General features: G+C 41.4%; 1 protein-coding gene across 1 annotated transcript in view; it reads right to left on the bottom strand.

Annotated features, from left to right (window-relative positions):
- Positions 1-14,975: 14,975 nt before the first annotated feature.
- Positions 14,976-22,933, bottom strand: part of LOC115092484 (unconventional myosin-XVI-like) — a 334,559-nt gene continuing 326,601 nt past the window's right edge. The window contains exon 16 of the mRNA XM_029603324.1: positions 14,976-15,127. Within this exon, the coding sequence (XP_029459184.1) occupies positions 14,976-15,127 (152 nt within the window). The remainder of the gene's footprint in view (positions 15,128-22,933) is intronic.

The following is a 22,933-nucleotide window of genomic DNA, read 5'->3' as shown; positions in this document are numbered from 1 at the left end:
CTAGGTTTCGGCCTGCCTCAGAGCATCCAGAGTTATCCGGATGTGTTTAATACAGCTGGTTAAGGTTTAAATTATCTAGTAAACATATAGTTTAAGCTGTCTCCCACTGGTGGACCACTAGTCACATGTTTTCTGCTGTTTTGTCTGTCTTGACCGCTACTCAGCTACAACTATTTGACGCGCAAACAATTCAGTTAGGGCCTTAGTTTACTGTTTAATTTTAGTTTGAACGGACGTAGGGGTAGACACGGCTGCCAAAACATGGAGTGAGCTATGACGGCCTGAGGCGCCCCCCTTCCCCCCCCCCCCCCAAGATTTTAAAATTCCCAGCAGACACTGGGACCCCTTCCTGATCTAGCCCTCCCGACTAACAAACCCCACTGCCATCCTCCCGACCTGCCCCCCCTTGGAACCCCAATGCCCACCAGAGCAGGAGACTAGCACTGCTCTCCAGCGGCATTCTGCCTGCTTGCTGGCTTTCATTTCATTACTGGTTTTTTATTTAACCAGCTATCTGCTGAATGTAGTCCATTAAGGTCAGAGTTATCCAGGTACACGTGTCCCGTTGGCTAAGGCTATCGGGGTAACGTTTCCCAGAAAACTCAGCCACTTGCCGGCTTACTGAATGTGGACCTCTGTTTTTCTTAGTATTACTGCTATTGCTGTTGTTACTAGTTGTTGTAGTAAAGGAGGAAGAGAAGAGGTATCAGCATCACGGATATAACATGAGCATGGTACTTTAAACACTTAAATGATCTAGCAGCATGTTTAAGTGCCAAACACAGGATTTTTAATCCTACGCACACAGGGGTACATTTGTGCGTGCTACCCAGCGCACACAAATGTACACCCGATTTTATAACACTCGCGCGCTGCCACGCGCGTGTTACAAAATCCGGGGTTGGCGCACGCAAGGGGGGTGCACGCTCCCCCCCACCTTCCCCTCCCTTCCCCTATCTAACCCACCCCTCAGCCCTACCTAAATCCCCCTCACCTTATTTTTCACACCTGCCTCTTGCAGGCGAATCTTGGGCGCCATCCTCCGGCACAGCTGCTGTGCCGGAGGACTCGGGACCAGCTCCGGATCGCCGCCCCACCCCTTTTTTCAAAGCCCCGGGACATACACGCGTCCCGGGGCTTGCGCGTGCCGCCGAGCCTATGCAAAATAGGCTCGGCACGCGCAGGGTTAGGTTTTCGGGGTTACGCGTGTAACCCTTTGAAAATCTACCCCAAAGGTTTCTACATAGAATGAATGGCCAAGTAGGCAACATGAAAAATTTTAGAAGTCCTAGCGAAAACACAGGCAACCACACAGCCAGATCTGTCTGGCAGGCATCAAATACTGTGATAAATAGATGTCCACTGCATGCAAATCTATCTCATGCATATTCATGGTGGATATCCTGAAAACCAGAAACACTGGCATAAGGAACAGATGCTCAGGCAACAGGCACACTAGTATTAGTATCCTTTAGTACCACTGATCCAGTGGCAGGCAGCTGGTATTTATCCTGGCAGTCTGGACAGGAATAGCCGAGTAGACTGGATGCCACGATCTACCAATTACTAGGGATGAAAACCAGTCGCCATTCATGAAATGTTCCATTGTTAATTCTAAACCTCCCTCTATTTCTCAACAATGTTTGCCATTGCTTTTTCTGTCACTGCTGCCACACTAGCACTTACTAGAGACGTGCAGTCGTTTGCAACGAAATGGGAAATAAAGAGGAAATTTCTGATTTCGTTGCAAGGGCTACCGGTGCCATTGGCCAGCCTAGCCCTTGTCACATGGTAAGGGCAAAGGGCCGCTGGTGCCATTTTCAACACTGGCAGCTGACGGCCCCCGGGAGCTGGAAACTGCTCTGAGCTCCTGGGCTCCCCGCTGGACCACTAGGGACATTGAGTGAATTTGGGGGGGGGGGGGGGGGATTGGAAGGGTGGAGGGGTTCCATTTAGTTAAATTTGAAGGATTAGGGCTTTTTTCTTGTTTTTTTAAAACAAAATTGGCAACGAAAAAAAGATTTCTGATTCCAGGGTGGACTGAAATGGCCCACCCCCCGAAATGAAAAACGAACCGGCATGGACATTTTTTTATGCACATCACTAGTACTTACTCTTATGAGCCATTTAATTATCAGTCGCTTAAGGAGTACATTTATATTACCAATAGTGGGAGCTAATTCTATTCACAATATTGAAAATGTACCAATATCTTTAAGAACATGATGATACAAATATGCCATTTTTTTTTTTAACCAGGAATTGTTCTTCTAAATCAGACTTTTAAGAGAGAGTCTGTAATAGAGAGGGCAGCTATTTATTTGTTTATTTCTATTTTTATTTTCCACTTTTCGGCATTTCAAAGTGGACATCAAAGTGGATTACATTCAGGTACCATAGGTATTTCCCCTATCTCCACAGGGCCAAATGTGGTATCTTGATGCATTCTGAAGGATTAGGGACTGGGAAACTAGTATTCATGTGGGTTTTGGAGAAAACTGGAGTCCTAGACGGTAACTTTAATACCGGTGTGCGGGCGCACATGTACACGCGCATGCTGGCTTGCATTCGGAGACGCGGCCATTTCATAACATATGCGCGCGTTATAAAATAGGCTGCGCGCCCGTACATATGCACACAATTTAATATGGACGGCCGCATGTGTGCGCAAATGCTGCCTCTACCGCGTAAGTGGGGAGACTTTAATAGGAACGCATGCCGATGCAATTACCAGTAAACCACGCCGTTTCCAGTTCGCCCAGATAAGAGATAGGACTTCCTACCCCCCCCCCCCCCCCCCCACACACACACAATTTAAGTAGCCGTTCTCCAAACCCAACCTTTAAAACCCTGCTGACATGCCTATTTTTTTTTTGTTTTAGGACTTACCCGCCATCCGTAGCAGAAACAAAGTTACATGGTAGGCGACCCCAGCATGAGCTTGTTTGTGTGTTTTTACGCGCTAGTTTCATCCATAAATCTAGGAATGCCGACACCCTGCCCAGAGCATGCCCATGCCCCTTTTGTGGACTTTTTCATTTTTTTTTTTTCAATTTACTGTTTATTAATTTTTCAATGATAATCATATACATTGAATGGGAAAAAAAAAGCATATACAGAATACATTTTTCTTACACATATTTATAACCTCATATTTATCTATGCATTTTACTAGCCCTCTACAAGGGGAGATCCGCACAAGGAGACGACTTTCTTGTAAGGAAATAAAATTTAAACTTAATTTCGCTGCAAAAGGTAACAACTTAACAGTTAGGACGGACTGGTTCCTAACATGAGGTTACCAAACAATCACCAGATTAAACTTTAGCCCCTAGGTTCTCTACTTCTTTATCATTAAGAAACTGCTTTAAATGAGAGGGCAGGAAAAAAGTATATGTAACATCTCTGATTTTTATAATGCACTTGCAAGGGAATTTAATAAAAAATTGCGCTCCCAATTTCAAAACTCTAGGCTTTAACTCTAGAAACTCTTTTCTTTTCATTTGTGTTTCCCGAGCCAAGTCCGGAAAAATCTGAACTCTAAAGCCTAAAAAAGGTTCACGCTGGCTTCGAAAATAAGCTTTTAATACCCAGTCTCTATCCGAGTCCAGAAGAAAAGTTATTATCAGAGTTGCAGGTTGAGGTACTTCCTCTATAGATGTTTCTAGAATCTCAGTCAGATTTAAATTTACAGGAGAAAGCTGCTGCATTCCAACATTTTCACTAGTTACTTTCTTCCTTACAGGTAGATAGTATAATCGTGAAATAGGTGGCAAAAGTTCCTTTACAATCTTCAAGTTTTCCACTGCATACTGATTCCACAACTCAGTCGGAGATGTTGTCAGCTTTTTTGGAAAATTGATCAATCTAAGATTTTTTCCCCCTCTGTTGATTTTCCAAGTTTTCTAATTTCTTAAGGAGGTATAGATTGTCTTTCACCATTTCTTGATACTGATTTTTCAAACTGCCTACTTCAGTCTTAACAACTTTCATTTCCTTATTCATTTCCATTTGTTTTCCTTTAACTTTCTTAATCTGAGCATTCATTTGTCCCATATTACAATATACCTCTTCTAACTGTATAGTTAAATTTTTATTAACAGTTTCTACAGCAGCCCAAATAGATTCTAGAGTAAACTGCTCAGGTCTTACCAGCTGTTGCAATTCACAAAACTTTTCCTGGGTAGGCAATTCTTCTTCAGATTGCCACTCTAAAAGTTCATCCATCGTTTGTTCTTCTCCTCTTAGGTTTCCTTCCCCTTCTGACCAGACAATACTCGGTTGCCGCGCTCCCTCCGTGTGCCGAGCGGGTTCCTCCCTGGTGCCTTCCGGGGTCCTTTCCGTCAGGGCCAGGGTAGTTGTCCTACCTATTGCCGGATTTTCGGGTGCCATCTGTTCTGCCGGGGACAAAGATGTTAGTGAGTCAGGGAAGCTGTTGGGTGTTGAAACGTCTCCTCGACCGGCTTCCAGCGACTCCTCTCCCGGCAGTACTGTCCCTCTTAGGACATGGGCGTCCATCGGTCCGCGTTGTGGACCCGGGATTGAGGCTTCCAAATTCAGCCTCTCGCGGGCCCTCCGCTTCCTGCCGGAGTGCGGCATTGTGTGGAAATTTTTTTTTAAGGTAAAGGGAGAGAGTAGACGAGCGTCCTGCCTCTTAGCGCGCCATCTTGAATCTCCCGGGACTTTTTCATTTTTGTGCATACCGGGAGATACGTGCATACTTGGGTGGCTTTTAAAAGCTGTTCGGCACACACCAGCCCGACATACTCACGTAGCTCCCGGTTTTGGTGCTTTTAAAATTCATGTATTAGCGTCTTTTTTGCCCTGATTGCTTCTTATTGAAAAACATCTTCATGAATCTTGTCTTTAGTAGGTTATGATACATTTTTTTTTTTTTGTAACCTTTATTTATGACATTTTCAGTACATATACAAACAGAACAGCCATATAAAACCAACAAGAAATCCAAGTTTCCCACATAGATAAATATGGGTAAGAAAATACTCAAAGATAGAGTCATAACAGTATTAGGGGAAGAAGAATACACACAGTCGAGAAAAAAGATGTGGTAGTGAATGAGCTTCTAAGAAGGGAACACGTGATCTTTGTAGCTCATTCACTACCACATCTTTTTTCTCAACTGTTTAAATGGTATCACAGTCTATTAAGGTGAATTTAAATTTGATTAATTTAAATTGGAACAGATGAAAAAGTATTAACTAAAATAAAATCTGTGATTTTACGTGCAGGTTTCCATATCATGGGTATATTTAGTTAGGATAAAAAGACACATTCCTGGTGGAGCTTACGATAGGAGAGGAAAGCAGCCATTGACATTTTGAAAAGTGTACATGCTATTGAGTCACCCCCACCCGACTACTCACCCAAATGGCAGGTGCATAACACATGGGCACGTAGGTGAATCTGAAAAGCCCAGCGCGCGCCAAAACCAGGAGATGCGTGCATTTGGGCCAGCGCGTGCCGAGCAGGTTTTAAAAGTTGCCCATGTGTGCGTGGATCTCCTGATATACACGCACATGAAGAAAGGGGTGGGGCATGGGTATTCCTGGATATCACATAGAAATTTGTATGTAAATACTTTACACGCGTGCAGGCACGCGCCTGGGTCCCCTGCCGCATAATTTTACTTCTGCTGTAGATGACATGTAAATAATGAAATAAAGGTAAATAAGCAGATCAGCGGGGTTTTAAGGGTTGGGGGGGGTCGAGAGGGGGGGATTATAATTAAATCTGAAGGGTTGAGGTGGGGTTTGTTTGTTTTTTTTTCACGAAATACCACGAAAAAAGTTTTCCAATCCAGGGAGTGGACCGAAATGGCCCTCCCCAGACCCGAAAACGAAACGGGGGATGAAAAAAATTGTATGCACACCCTTATTATTTACTCTTTCGGATAATAGAAGGACTAGGGGGCAATCCATGATATTAGCAAGTAGCACATTTAAAACTAATCGGTGAAAATTCCTTTTCATTTATGACAATTAAACTCTGGAATTTTGTTAATGCAGTTATTGTAGCTGTGTTTAAAAAAAGGTTTTGGATATGTTTTTGGAGGAGAAGTCCATTAACTGCTATTAATCAAGTTGGCTTAGAGAATAGCCATTGCTATTACTGGCATCAGTAGCATGGGATCTACTTAGTGTTTTGGTACTTGCCAAGGACTTGTAGGCTGGATTAGCCACTATTGGAAACAGGATGCTGAGCTTGATGGACCCTTGGTCTGAGCCAGTATGGCAATTTCTTATGTTCTTATGTACAAATTAATTTAAATAGGTCTGAAATGTTATTTTTTTAGTTCTTTCAGAACCCAGGGGTGTATGGCTATTGGTGCCATTGGCCAGCCCCTGTCACATGGTAGGAGCAATGGACAGCCGGTGCCATCTTAAAAAATGGTGCAGGCCATTCATTGCTCCTATTATGTGGCAGGGGCCGGCCAATGGCACAGATAGCCCCTGTCATATGGTAAGGGCAAAGGTCCATCGGCACCATTTTGATTAGTGGCAGCTGATGGCCCGAGAGGAGGAGATCGCTCCCGGGACCCCGCTGGACCACCAGGGACTTTAGGCAAGTTTTTGGGGGGATGAGGAGGGTAGGAGATTGTAATTAAATCTGAAGGGTTGGGGTGGGTTTGGGGTTTTGTTTTTTTTTTAATGTGCCCTTTCTCCCGCCCCCATCCTTCAAGGTCTTCCATGGTCATCTCTGTCTTGATGGTATTTCATATCCTCTTATTCCTGTTTCATGTTCCTGGTTTCTTTGTCCTTCCTCGGAGCTCCGTCATGTTGCTTGTTCTATGTTCTTGGTCTCCTGCTGGTTTGTCATCCAGGCTTTTGAATCTCTGCCTTATCTGAATCTTCAATCGTGTTCCTGATGTTCCAGTCTTCATTTCAAGGTCAGCCTCCTGGATTCTCTTTCGTCCTTCCACCAGGCATGCCAGCATCATGGTCTGTGACCAGTCCACGGGGGGCTGTGTAGAGTGCTTCCTGGCACAGTTCTGGTTTCCAAGACCATCTTCACTGGATGAAGCCCTCAGAGTCCATCCTTGTTTTTAGAGTTCCAATTCCAAGTCTCCAGAGTCTCCGTCCCTAGTTCCAAGTCTCCAGAGTTTTCCAAATCTTCATCCAAGTTCTATGTCATGCCATGTCCTGTCCTAAGCCTTCATTTGTTCTGACACACAAGTCGTTCCCAAGTAAAAGGTCCGAAAGGGCTATTGAGTGGCTGAAGGGCTACCCCAGAGACCAGCATTCCATTGTTGGGTCTCACTCTGTGCATACAGGTTCAGCAGAGGCTTCAATTTGCTATGTTCCAAGTTCCAAGCTATATTCCAAGTTCCAAACCTAGCCAGTGCCTGAATCACTCACCTCCCACAGTGCCTTACTTGGAGCCTCACCCTGAGGTTGTGCCTTGGTTCAAGGGCTCACTTTTTCTCGAGCAAGCAACTACATTCCACATGCTCGCAACAACTATAGACTGGTGAGCCTGACTTCAGTGCAAGATAAAATTGTGGAAACTGTTATACAGAATAAAATCACAAAACATTTAGAAAGACATGGTTTGATGGGACACAGCCATCATGGATTTACCCAAAGGAAGTTTTACCTCACAAACCTACTACATTTTTTGAAGGGGTGAATAAACATGTGGATAAAGTTTAACCAGTAGCTTTGCTGCACATTTTACACTGTATCGCGAGGGAATGACTAATAGAGCCATCAACATGCATTTGAAATCACGTGAAGGCGCCGCTCACGATAATGAATTAACATGCAGCTACAGATTTAAGTGCAGTTTGACAGAAGATCCATGATTTGGATCCCAACACAAGCCTTTTCCCGCGGCCCCTGAAGCAGGCAGTTTTCTGCCGAAACATGGCCCATGTCGGGCAGGCGGAGACAGACCCACAAAACAGCAGCAATTTTTAAGCGCATAAAAAGATAAGTGAACCTTATTATAACATCAATAATTAAAAAAAGGGGTTGGACCGCATGACGGGAGAACGGAGTAATAGACTTTTTAAAGAGCATTGATATAATAGAAAAACAATAAAAATAAAAAATTGGTTGTGAAAGAGAATTAAAGAATAAAACACGGGAGCTATCCGAAGGGGTCAGCCAAAATAAGAGGCTGACTCAGCGCTAGCAACCGCACAAAGAACCACATATCAAGAGGTTACCTTGATGGGTTGTAAGTTGTAGAATTGTTATACAAGGCAACGAGGTTGGTTATTGATTGATGATTGGCCAAAAAAATAAAGCAAAACAAGACAAAAAAACTGGACTGAATCAAATCCCATGATGACACGAAGTTAGATTTCAACGCTGAAGACTATAGTTACTATGTAATTATATTTTAAACTGAAGCCTAGAAAATAACTTTTTTATGCATGCAACACAATCAGTATTTTTTTTTATCTACTGTTTAAGAAAAAACCTTCATATCATGTGTTATACCGGAGCGATTCCACGAGACTTGCCTAGTTTCCTGTGAGAGGTCAGCTGGGAGAGAATGACAGGAAAGATGTCATCCTTAAAAATATTTTATTTACATTTGCAAGGATACACTTTGCAAAAGTTGGTAGATTTGGGCCTTTGGCCCTTTATAACACTCACTGTGTGATGACATGGGGAGAGGCCTAGGCTTAGATAGGGGGCTGGAGAACAGAGCAGTCTGGAATCTCGCTTGTTTCACAAAAATTCTTTATTTTTTACATCAACACAAAAATAGAAAAAGACTTGCTTGCTTACCTCAGCAGTGCTTAAAGCAGAAATAGTAACAGTCAGACATAGGCAGTCTTGACATATTTTCTCCTGCCTTCAGCTCTGTACAGCTCCCCGGGGCCTGTCTCTTTCCTCCTGAGCTCTCTTATCCCCCTACTTAGGGAAATGACCTGTGACTAGGATTCCCTCTGGGCTGTACCAGGCTAAATGCATTATCCTGGTCTTTTAAGGGGGTCCTGACATACACTCCTTTACATATCCTCCCCCTTAGCTTGATCTTCCCAAGTCAAGCAGCCTGCCCCTATGTGGGTTACCTCCTGGAGAAGGGAATCACCTCCTTTGTCTACTCAATCCTTTACACCCTTTTCTGTCTTGAAGAAAGGGAAAGTTGCTTTATGGCACTTGGAGTTAGGTTAGGCAGGAAGCCATTCTCTATGCTCCCGCATTAACTTAAATGACTCATCTTTATTCTTAAGATTATGCGGGTTACCCCCCTGTCCCCCTCGGGAGGAACAACTAAAGGATCATGGTGTACTTGGAGGACCCTCCTTTACTCCACTGCCTTTAAATGCTGGAACCCATCGAGCTGTTTTTTTTCCCATGTTGCCATTGTGGTTTGGGCACATGTCCGGATCTTCCGATAGTTAAACCTGAGGGAAAAGATGCCTCAGTGTGATCCAAGCTGATCAAATTAGTCGTAAGCTGGCCAAAGAAAGTCTCAAACTCTGGATAATCATGTCCCAAAACATTGGGGTATGGGAGCCGAGGCAGTACTCCCACATCTATGTTAGCCTGTCCAACTGAGGACATCAGCAAGACCCAGCTGCGGCTGGTCAAGTATTGTCACTGGTCATCATATATATAGGCAAGGGACACAGTCTTCTCATAGTCAATATGTATTCTTTTCACTATCTCCCTCTGGATGAGAGTCCTTACACTTGCCAAGTCTTGCATCAGTTCTACTGGAACCACAAAAATAGAGAACCCTGAGTGGGAAATGTCCACAAAGATGCAGGAATGCTGGATCATCAGATTAACATCCATAGGATTGCCTTTTGCCCAAGTACGGTCACAGGTGAAGTGATCTCTCTCTCCCCACAGCTGAAACGGAGCAGTAGATCTGGATCCTCTGACCAGTGTCCTAAATTGTGACTGTGGCAGTCTGGTCTCAGTGGTGGCAATTTGTCAGATACACACGGTTGCTCAGGCATCAACCAAGATTGACAGAAGGTGTGAGCCATTTCCAGGGCAGTCTCCGGGGTGACTTTTTGGTGCAGACATATCCAGTATTGCATAAGCTGGTCCAAGCCATCCAAAAACTGCTCTAGTGGAATCAGTTTGGTTACTTCAGTGCCTGTTTTTCCTTCAGGCTGCAGTGATTTCCAGTCTCTCTCTTTTAGGTGATAGAAAAGACATTGTGGACTTCCCTTGGGTGACTCCTTGCTTACCTCAGCAGTGCGTAAAGCAGAAATAGTAGCAGCCAAACACAGGTATTCTCCTCTACCTGCTGCTCCCTGGGGCCTGTTTCTTCCTTGCTGGGCTGGCTCTCTAATTTCCCTACTTAGGGAAATGCCCTACGACCAGGATTTCTTACTGGGCTGTGCCTTAAGGTGGACCAGGCTAAATACCTGGTCCTAGTCTTTTAAGGGAGTTCTGATATATACCGATACTCCTTTACTCCCTTATTCTCTTCACCATGGTAAGGACATTGTTTGTATGGTCATTTGCTTCACTTCAGCTTTGCCAAGTGGCAAAAACAAACTCATTGAGGAAGCAGACTTTACCCTTTATAGGAAGGCTGAGGAGTCTGCCATACTAGTGACCTTCTTAGCATAGAAGGAGTAATCAAACTCTCTGCTTCCTGTGTCATCCTCTTCTGACGCTTTAGGGAAGTGTGCAAGCTTGACAATGGGGCAAATTGCATTAAACACAATCACCTTAGGAGCTGCCTCTGTTGCTTCACAAAGCAGACGTTCCCTTTCTTTAGGGGGGCTGATTCAACCTGTCACATTGTGCTTTTTAAGTCCAGTAAAGCTTGCAAATCGGTCCAACATGTTTTATGGGAATGGCAAATAAAACTCCAGGTAAGTCACATACAAATGTCTCTTGGAGAAGAGACGGCTGAGGGGGGATATGATAGAGGTCTTTAAGATCATGAGAGGTCTTGAAAGAGTGGATGTGACTCGGTTATTTTCACTTTCGAATAATAGAAGGACTAGAGGGCATTCCATGAAGTTAGCAAGTAGCACATTTAAGATTAATCGGAGAAAATTCTTTTTCACTCAACACACAATAAAGCTCTGGAATTTGTTGCCAGAGGATGTGGTTAGTGCAGTTAGTGTAGCTGGGTTCAAAAAAGGTTTGGATAAGTTCTTGGAGGAGAAGTCCATTAACGGCTATTAATCAATTTTACTTAGGGAAGATCCCATGCTATTAATTGCATCGGTAGCATGGGATCTTCTTGGTGTTTGGGTAATTGCCAGGTTCTTGAGGCCTGGATTGGCCACTGTTGGAAACAGGATGCTGGGCTTGATGGACCCTTGATCTGACCCAGCATGGCATGTTCTTATGTTCTTAATGTCCATACTGTAACTTAAGAGTAAAACAGGCCACATGAATGGATGGAAAACTGAAGCTGTTTGCATTTCTGCTTCAGGGAATAAAGCATTGTTGTTGCTGTGTTAGTTCACTTGGATACGTAGAATTTAAGGTCAGTCCTTTTTATCGGACCAGCTTGTATACTTGTGAGAAACATTATCCCCAATGTTTGCTTCTTTTCATCCTTCTGGCATCCTGCTCGGATTTGTCATTAGTAAAATACTGTTTGTACATTATGGCACACACAGCCAAAGGAGCATGCATTAGTCTGATGGTGTAAAGATGCTCTATAATTTCGCTATCCATTTGTAATCATTTAAGTTTAGAATAGAAAATGAAGTAGTAACTTAGGTGCAGATGTAGTATTCATGGCAGGAAGCTTTGTTTTAAAGGCTTGCTGGGGTTCAGTAGATGCTATATCCGTGCACGCTTCCAATGCTGTTGGTAGGCAAGTTAAACCGGTATCACGTTAGTATCTTAAAAACGGGTCTCTCCAACATTTGGCCCTGCCTGGTAGCGCAGAGGCAGTTCTATGCACTGCCACAGTAACATAGTAACGGCAGCAGAAAAGGACCAAATAGTAAAATCTAGCCTGCCCACCAACTTCTTATGGTAGTAGCTGCCGCGCTGTGCAGGTTACCCCCGCCCCCCCCCCCCCCCCCATCTTTCTCTTAAGGATAGTAACTGCCGCTCCGATAAGTCTCATGATAAGGGCAGTGATATTTACAATCCAAACCAAGCAACTTTTAAACCCTGAGAAAATTACAGCTAGCAACATCTTTGCTGGGTGAAGAGCCTTCTTGAAAATTCAGACGATGCTGCTTGATGTGCGCTTTGCTTTCGGACATGGCTGTAGATGCAGTCCTGTGCTTTTTCCCTGATGTCTGCATATCAATTCCCCAGACCGTAAAAGTCAGGGCCTGTGTTGGTTGTCATCTGAATTCAAGTCCCCTTTCCTCCCCCCTGCTGTCGAAGTGGAGACCAATGTTACAGTTGCATCTACTGGTTAAGGGTAGTAATCCCCATGCCTTCCTTTAAGGGTAGTTGCTGCCGCACGGAGCAGGTTACCCCACCATGCATCCTCTAGCCATTAGGGATCCGCAGTGTTTATCCCATGCCCCTTTGAAGTTTTTTGAATGATTTTGTCTTCATCATCAACTATGGAAGGGCAAAAAGAGGACCCAGGTTTCCAGGTCAGATTTTCTATTTACCGAGCCAGCTGGAAATATTAAACATTGTGAAGGTGGTGCTCATAGTCCTTGGGGAAAAAGGGAATCCCAGTCATTGTACAGCGACAACCCCTAGAGACCCGACTAGGAGCCACGATTACAGGTTTCTAGCAGGAGACAAAGTGCGGCCCTCAGCTGAGGACTGTAGCTGCAATGATTGGAAATAAAACGGGGGACAAAACTCAGATAGTTGTGAATGAAGTCTAACAGTTCATCATCCAATGCAGACCAGTTCTGACTGAGCCGTACGCATGAAAGAGGGGCATAAAAGAACAAAAAGAAATACTGGGCAGTACTTTCATAAACCAGTAACTTGTGTTATTTTAAAAAACACAGCTATAGTCTGAGCAAAGCAAGATATTATTGTATGATTACAGCATATATTTTTGCTGCATTTTGCTTGCAATATTTGTTGAGTAATGGAGTTCAATTTCAGCGTGACGAATACCAGGCACAAACAAGAGTCGGAGCCATCTTACACAATATCCTGGAACATAAACTGCATAAGTGCACATTGTGTTCAGCTGGATTCATAAATAGAATATAGACAGACCACAAAACTGATTTATCATCAAATCAACTTCTTCCTATTTAAAGTGAGCAGAGAAAAAAAAAAAAGAACACATTTAAACAATTTTGTGTTTTGACATCATATATCCAAATAGTTGAACAAGTCATTAAACTTACTTCTACCCTCACTAATTATGTAAATTTTAGCTGGTTATTTAATAAAGCACGTACACTTGTAAAGAGCAGAGATATTACACATTCATACATCCAGGCAACTAGAGCGATATGATCTCAGAGGGTAAGCAGCCTACAAAGCAGGCTACCTATCCTGTTTTTCAAAAGCCAAATTTCATTATTTGTACATGAGTAAACTGGAATTCTGTGGATAAAAAGCAAGGTTTGCAGATCTTTTCTTAAAGCTATTGAAACACCTTCAGGTCAATGCAATATTGGGCGCTAAGGTCAGTGCGCTGCTGAATGCGCAGTTGGATGTGCATTTTGGATGCACTATAGACTTATATCCAAAGCAATGCATGCAAACCAGAAAGCAGCTAATAGCATTCATCAAATGTAAATACATTTTGATGAGGCTATTAGCTAGTACGCCCGATGTAAAAAGTTACCATGCTCCGGGCACGCACGTTTTTAATCCTAAAAAATTAATGTCAGCCGCGGAGCTGGCGTTAAATTTTGAGGCACCCCAAAGCCTTTTCTGAGGTTCTGCCTATTTAATATTGTTGCACTACTAAACAAGAGGAAACACAGAAGCAGCAAAATAAATAAATAAATAAATAATGCGGTCAGATTAGGAAAAGAGTCTCTCAATGTACGGGCATCCATTTTTCTAACTCATGGCTGTGCACGGGTTAGGAAAACGAACGCTCATAAATGCCATAGGTGCACTAGGGATGCACAATTTATCCCTAGTGCGCAGCACATTTTCCTATTTCATTGAGTGCCCAGGAGAGGTGATTGTGCGTATGTTAAAAAAAAAAAAAAAAAAGTGTACCCACTTTAAATGCACCTTTTTAGCTCGTTGGTATCGCATCGGCCTGCTAGAGTTTTGATTCAGAACTTCATAAGACAAATGGATCGCCTGTGTGTATTAAATTAGGTAGATTTTCCATTTGAGGGTTGAAATAATTTCCACTGATTACTTTTCCCCTAAGCTAATGCTTACAAGGTCCACATGAAGCAGTTCAAGCAGAGTTTGCAATAAATATGTTCAAATGAAAAAAAAGTCTACTGAATAAGCTTCTCTATTTCACAAATGTCTTGAAATTAATTTCTATCCAGAGAAGAAAACAGCACGTCTCTTTCAGGTGGAAGGGCCTCATCTGGCGGAAAGCTCTGAACTCAGATGTTTTGGCACAGTTCATAACTTGCTCCAGGTCTGGAAAAACCCTATGACGTACTTATGCAAAACATGCCTTAAAAGGTTTCTCTACATAGGTAGACAGTTTCAAAATAGGGTTACAACACTAACCTCATTTTGCGTATGCTTGCAAATTACGCAATTATATATATATATATATATATATATATATATATATATATATATATTTTTTTTTTTTTTTTTTTTTTTTTTTTTTACACAAACATGCAATCCGGGATTAGTTGCATATTTTGCACTAAGGCAGTGAAAAATTACAAACTGAAAGTTATAATTCAAATTTTAAGACATCAATCTACATTACGGTCTGTCCCCCACCTCACCCCCTCTTAGACTGTTTTTGTTCTTTCTTGGGTAAAAGAGGAGGCAGACAGGGTTTGGTCACTTCTTTTTGCTTCAGATTAAGTTTGTGCAGAAGCATTACAATAAATAACACTCACGTTAGTCAGCATTCGACAAAGAGTATATACCCACTGCATGAAAAACCCTGAGTACTTATTTAAATTCAACCTCCTACCTGTGTGCAGACAAGTTACTGAGGTACAGGCTGTATTTTTCTTCTGCCGACAGTCCATCCATCATGAAATAGAAAATAAGAAAGTTGCTCTGGTTGAGAGGTTGTGAAATAAGACGGGACTTCTCCAGCATATACGTGTATACCCTAGCTGGCGTGGAAAAGAACCAAGGAGATTGTTATTTTTCTTGCATTCAGAGACAAGGGAAAAATGAAACACTTCAAGCACATTCAGAAACCGCATTTCTCTCTGTGCATCCATACTGTCTGGTTTCTTAGGAAGAAATTATTGCAATCCAATCTGAAGGCAAAGCCAGCGCAACAGCATTTTTTCAAGTGCTGCAAGACGCAGCTCCTCATGGTGTTTCCGTTGATTATCCAGAATTCAAATATTTTCCCAATGTCCTATTGCTTTGACGGGCTAACATGTGGCCTGTCCCATGTGATGCAGAAAACCTTAGTTTGGCCTCTTTCCTTATCAGGCCCAAGCACACGGGTCCATTACAGAGATGGCACATTAAAGCCCGGGGAGAGGAGGTGGCAAATCCTGCCAGCCATAGAACAGCCCTAAGGTATATCTTGGGAGGAGAGGCCCCTCCAGTTAATTCATGAACCAAGACACACCATCTGAGGAGGTAGAAAGCAAGATGCAGAGAGAGAAAGGCAAAAAGATGTAGCAACATACCAGGCTATGCCTTTTATAGGCTACTTAATAGTTTCTGCTTCTATGTAATTAATACAGAACTGGTATATTGTTCAAGCTCACATTCAAAAAATAACAAAACCCCGTTCGAAGAAATATTGAATCTAGTTTGTACAGCGCTGCGAATGTCATGTAGCGCTACAGAAATGTTAAGTAGTAGTAACAGCAGCACAGTCAAGGATAAGTCCTTAAAGTAATCTCCACTCAAATCCAGAACTGTTTCAATTGAAAGCAAAACTGTATTTTAACTTGTTTCAAACTCGTCGTTACACTCAGAGAGGGCTATTTTGTAAAATATTACATAGCGGTTAAGTCTGTGTGCACTTGTTACATACAATCACCTTAAAAATGCCTGGGTAAAGTCCTCTAATAGGCACAAAGGTTATATGCAGGAAGTCACACCTGCATAACTTCTGCTTGCAAATGTATGTGCAAGACTTTTGAACATCCAGCAGCCTGCATGGAAGTCCTAGCCCTATCCCAACAATGCCTCCCCCCAGAACGCCATTTTTGAAACTGCCTCCTATATGCATTTGAGAAGAGGATGGCTGAAAACTCAACACATGAGGAAGGAAAGGGATGAGAAAAACAACATTTCTTTGAATCCAGTCTTAGATTTGAAAGGCGATCAATAGGACCGAGTTATTCAAGCAAACAAAGAAACCTTTACAGATTTAGTTAAATAATGTGCTCAGGGAACAGATTCTCTACCATCGTCCAAGTCCTCTTTCTACAATTTTACTAGACTGACAACTATCATTTAAAAAAAAATATATATTATTTTGGGATTGCCAGATGTGCAAGCTTTACTAGAAAAAGAAAAGAGGTCTGGGAAAGCCTTAATTCCGCCATTTTGTAAGCGGATTGTGATGAATTGCAGGAGGACCTTGCAGGACTGGAAGATTGGGCTTCCAAATGGCAGATGAAATTTAATGTGGAGAAGTGAAATGTGATGCATATAGGGAAAAATAAATAATGCTATAGTTACTAGGGATGTGAATCATTTTTTGACAATTTAAAACAATCGTCAGATATATTTTAAATCATCAAAAATCGTTAGAGCCGCGATACAATAACAATTCCCCTGATTTATCGTCAAAAAATCATAAATCGGGGAGGGGGGAGGGCGGGAAAACCGGCACACCAAAACAACCCTAAAACCCACACCGACCCTTTAAAACAAATCCCCCACCCTCCCGAACATCCCGCCCTCCCCTGATTTACGATAAATCAGGGGAATTGCTATTGTATCGCGGCTCTAACGATTTTTGACTATTTAAAATATATCTGACGATTGTTTTAAATCGTCAAAAAAACGATTCCCATCCCTACTAAATATTGCATGCGATTGGAAAAGGGGTGTGTTTTATGGTAATAGGCAGTTTATCACAATTTGCGCTAATACCTATGTGAAGCGGAAATTGCAATAACTTTTTCACACTTTGCAATAAGTGTCAGAATTGTTGTATTTCCTACATACAACCACTGGGGTTTCCATGTTTAGTAGTTTTAAGCTGAGACAGAGATGGAGAGAAAGAAAGCGAGCCTAGCCATAATGCCCACCTAGTAACTCAAAGTGAGGTTTAGGTATTAGTGTAGGGATTAGGGGCCACTTTGACATTCAAAGTGAGACATACGAACAGAACAGTACACACCCTTCTGAAGATTTGATGACCTTTGGAGTGAGGGAACTCAACCAAAGATGAGATTTGTGCAACTTAGCTTGATGTTACCCTCTCTCCCTCCCCAGTGGTTGTAGGAGGGGCCCTGATAGCTAGGCTGGCTCTCCAGGAGCTTAAAACTACTAAAAACAGCATTGCAAAACTGAGAGCCCAGCCCACTTGGCCACAAATCCCACCCGAGAATCCTCCCCTTTTTCTCATGTGCATCACACCATGCATTATGGTACTTTTGCATGCATTACAGGCTTTTTCACATGCGTTAAATTCATTTTTTGCATGCAAAACTGCCTTAACGCATGCGAAAACTCCATGTAGCACTTTGGTAAATTACCCTCTAAGTTTGCACTTGAGGGAATGGAGATTAAAGTGACTTACCCAAGGTCACAAGGAGCAGCAGTGGGATTTGAACCCTGGTCTCCTGGTTTGTAGCTCACTGCTCTAACCACTCCAATCAGTAGTTTTTCTCCAAACTCTTTCAGTGACTATCAAATGGAAGTATTTGTTTAGCATCTATCTTATTGGTTTCTATCACCTTTCTCTCTTCAGTTGATCCTTTCTTTCCTTCTCTTGCACATTATCCCTTTTCTTCACCAAGTTTCTCTTTCTTCCTGCCCTCTAAAACTTCATCCCTCCCCAAAGAATACTTTTCTCCACAATATCATTTTAGTTTCACGTCTTCCTTATAATTGTACTCTTTAGCTTTCCTTTTCCACTCATTTTGTCTATATCCCCCACTCCCCTCCTAATACTGTCCATTTTACTTTTTCCTCCTCTTCACCACCATTACCCTATCCATCCTATTTTTCTTTCCCTTCTTGTCCAGTCATTCTCTCTCGAAGAGTGGTCTGAGGGTGGAAATAGGTTAGGGAAAGAGGACATGGAAGCAAGAAGGCAATGAGTTTGGTTGCCAGAATGGTACCCAGAAGGAATGAGTGTAGGATCCAGAAGAGAGTAAAGGATGATGAGCCAGAAGGGAAAGAAAGCATCAGCAGACATGGGATGAGTAGTAGAGGGTGACAGTGAGGTGCAGCAGCTCTGAAAGGACAGGTAATGTTCAGATGCAACTGTGGGGAGGAAGGGGGAGTAGTGAAAGAAGTATAGTGTCTGCAAAAGTACAGTGCATTCAGGACCTCTGTGTGAGGATCTTGATAAGGCAGTGACAATATGCAGTGGCCCCCTTTCATGAAGGGTTGGAATAAAGATTTCAGACAAGACAAGAGTCCAGCAGCCAGGTGAGTGTGGGGCAGAGAGAGTTTGGTAGCTCATGACGCTGTTGGTTATCACAGGCAATGGGTTGCAGTGGCAGTGGTAGGGTCACTGGTTGTCCTTGATTCCACTGAGAACTGCAAAATCTATGGCAAGGGCCAGATAGCATGGAATTGTGGGAAATTAGGAGTTCCAATTATAGCCAACAAAAGAATTGTGCATACTGAAAAACCCAGTTGAAATTGTATTACAATAGTTGCATTAAAGAACTAGAAATCTATGGCAAAGTGCCCGGTATTAAAAGTGTATTCAGCACTATTTAGCCAGATAAGCAGTTGATGAATATGTGCCCATGTTCAGCAGCCATCACACTTAGCCATATAAGTCCCTTGTACAGCTAAAACGTTACCAGCATAAGTCGTGGGCGGGCAGTGGACAAATAAGAGGAGCGAGTCTGCCATACACCTTATGTGGCTAACTGCCGATGGTCAGCGGCATAAGTTGTGTGGCTAATTTAGATGTGCCATAGAGCACGTCTAAACTTAGCTGGTTAGACTTATACAGCTAAGTGCTCAATTATATATGTATATTCAGCCGCATAGCCATACCACTGAATATACATTGTGCTAAATAAGTTCAACCTGGTTAGTTTTGAATATTGACCCAATGAGTTTCTAGAATATTATTCCTAGATTGCTATGCTTTCAGCTAGTACAGACATTGATACGGCACCTTCAATTTGCTTTGGATTTGTAAGGCTGATCAGTCTGAGCCATTTACTCAGTCACTCTTGCCTCAATATCTTAAATAAAAAGACCCAAAAGCAATTTAATATACACAGACATAATACTGTTCCTCCATAAATCTGTATGCATTGCATAATCAGCAAGTCTCTGCAATTCTTATATTCTGTTGCTTATCTCACATAAAGGACAGAGAGATGAGATAATCCACCTAAACTGTCAGACATTTACAATTTGAAATGCACATTGCACGTAGACCATCTCCATGATAGCACTGAAAGGTATATAAAAGCCTTCTCTAGTCAGGGTGAACTAATCTGCTTCCTCTCACATAGACACTTGGAACTATTCATCCGAAGAAGAATAAATGTAATTACAAGTAATCACAGTTACACCAACTTCAGAAGTAGTTAAATAGCTTAAGAGCTATCATGCCTTGGATCAGTATGATCTAAAGATGTCCATTTAATGGGGTTTTGTTCTCAGTAGAGAAGCTGCCACTATAGTCGTGCCACTGGCAGAGGATGAGATGGGAACCTTCATGCTTTATATTACACGAAAGTCAAATTGCTGCAATTAAGGAAAAGCAATTGAACTGTAAGTAGAAATGTGCCTGGATTGATCTGGAGAGGTCCTACTAACAGACAACAAAGAACTTTTTTTTTTTTTTTTGACTATATGACAGTGCAACTTAACTTAAGAGTAACATGCAGTGACATCAACAGGCTGCACTGCAACCATATTTCAGCTTTTCTCTCCACAAACTCCAGAGCAAGAAAGCATGGCATGGACTACATAGTAACATAGCAGATGATAGTAAATAAGGACCAACTGGCTTACCCAAAGAAAAAAATTTCAGATTTTTCAACAAATAAAGCCTTTGCGGACCTATACAATTAAACTCATGCTAAAAATGCATGCACCAGTAACAACTGTTTAAAAGCCACTTGCACAGGTTTTTGAAAGAAAGTAATATCAATATATACCTTTACTCATCACGGTGGTTCAGTTTGATATTGACATCTTGTTTTTATATGGCTTTTCATACACTTACAGCACCGTGTTTTTTTAATAAGGTTTTACAATGTATCTTTCACTACATTTAATGAACTATATATGCTTGCATATGTGTGGTCCTTTAAAAAAAATTTTTTGGGTACTGTAGCGTTTGGAAGGCTACACAATGAAATATTCACGACGTATATTCACTTACATGAGCCCTTAGTAGTTCTTTGCCACTTTCTAAAATAGTTTAAGGAATATTTGGTACACACATTAGAGCAAGGATTAATTCACGGATATTCATTTTGAGAGGCATACTAAATTATTATAGTCAACACTGACTGCAATCTTAACACCTTTATGCATCAACCCCCTTTCATGCACATTGGTCAGTAATTTAAATCGACACGCTCATCATTATTTATGCATTCACTTTTTTAAATTTTAAGCATTTCGGCATTATTTTTTAGCCCTTATATTTAGCATGTTTGAACATTGTTTACTAAGATCACAATTTTTCTTTATGGGTCTATAAAAAAGGAATGTAATGGTTTTATTCCATTATTCATTTCATATGTTTTTTTATGATCAGACTCCATCAGCAAAGCACTCATGTCTAAAAAGTTTTTATATTATAGGGATGTGCAATTGTTGTATCCACACATGTATGAGGAGTTGTTCTCCCCAGTTTGTATTAAGTTTTTTCATTCATATTCGTCTTAATTAATATTTTTATCACACACTATTTTATAATGTTCACATACACATATATCACAGATCTTCACATAGCACAGAGATTCTAAACAATTATTTTTATTCCCATAGTTTCTTAATTTGTTTCACTTTTACAGTTTTTAAGCTCAATATTTTACATTAGTAAGACACATTATAATAACAATAATTTTATTAGAGTACAGCTTAACCACACACAACAATAAGTGATATATTTATTTATATTAACAGAGATACATTGATATGTCCAGCTAATGTTCACAATATCTTGATTAATGTTCAACTTTAATGTATAATACATCATGTGATATTGTCATCTTTTTTCTGCACCATTACAGACGCAACATAAGAGATCATACAGCTCTTTATATGATCACACTATATTCTTAGTCGATATATAACTAATGAATTAAAGAAGATTATTGTAAGGTAATGTTGATGTTTTTATTAATATTCTGGATTTTGTTTTTATGCAATTTATTCTACCGTGAGGCTATGTACAAATTCACTTGGTTTGTTACAAACCCATCTTTTTAGTGTATTTATCCTCTATACGTCACCTTGGCTTTTTTATCTAACTTTTAAATGACTGATTCACTAAAATGTGATTGATTGATTCAAATAACTATACAATTATTGATGATGTCATTTTTATTATTTTATTCTTATTCTTAAAGTTTTTATTTATGTTTTTAGCCCCTGAGGCAGCCGTTTTGAAACGGCGAAACTCGGCCAGAGTCGGGCTACCCTTGTGTCTCCACTGCAATAAAGGATTGTTTTAAGACTACAGGCATCTATTTCTTTTCTTTCATCCTGACGGCTATTATAGATCGCCTTCCTTCGTGCTTTTTGGGTAACAATATGTGCATAGGACCTAGATGTGTTTACTTTCGACTGCAGTGAGAAAAGGTGTTTTTATGGAAGGAGTTTGGAATTACACACAAAGAGGTCCATTATTCAGTGGATATCAGACTGAGCAAGTTAGTTGGGAAAAACTTACCCTAGATTCATCAATCTGCTATATTTTATCTATATATTTTACTGGCACATCGTAAAAATAATGAATGACACTGTTAGCTGGCTAACCTGGCTGAGATATTCAGCAGCACAGCTGCTCCACTGAACATGCTTAGCTATCTAATGGTTAGCCAAATAAATTCATCCAGCAAACTTTAAACTAGCTGTATAGCAAGTCTAACTTAGCCCGATAAGGTGGAACATCCGCACTTGATTATCGTAAATTATCGTAAATAATAACTTGATTATCATAAATAAGGCTGAACATCCGCACTTGATTATCGTAAATAATCAACTTTCGAATTACCTGGAGGAATATAATATTCTACACCCCTCTCAATATGGATTCCGAAAAGAACACAACACAGAAACACTCCTCATCTCGCTCCTAGATCAGGTATACATTGGCAAAGGACAGTCCTTCCTCCTAGCACTTCTCGATATCTCTGCGGCTTTCAACACCGTAAATCATACTACCCTTATAAACCGGTTATCAGACATAGGAATTGCAGGACCCACCCTCAGATGGTTCAACTCTTTTCTTAACAGAGCCTACAAGGTTAAAATCAATAACAAAGAATCCCTTCACACTAACTCCCCATTTGGAGTACCCCAGGGCTCTTCATTATCGCCCACCCTGTTCAATATTTACCTTCTCCCCCTCTGCCATTTTCTCTCAAAATTAAATCCAAAGTTTTACATATATGCAGACGATGTTCAAATCTTAATTCCATTATCTAATTCTCTGGATTCTGCTCTCAAACTGTGGGACTCACATCTGCATACAATCAACCTCCACCTCGCAAGCCTTAACCTGGTGCTTAATACTACGAAGACAGAACTCCTCATCACCCCAGAAGGCAGTCCATTTC

Source organism: Rhinatrema bivittatum, chromosome 5 (assembly GCF_901001135.1).
Source record: "Rhinatrema bivittatum chromosome 5, aRhiBiv1.1, whole genome shotgun sequence".
In the NCBI taxonomy this organism is placed as follows: domain Eukaryota; kingdom Metazoa; phylum Chordata; class Amphibia; order Gymnophiona; family Rhinatrematidae; genus Rhinatrema; species Rhinatrema bivittatum.
Note: the sequence above shows the minus strand (reverse complement) of the source record. Positions and strands in the feature narration are given on the sequence as shown.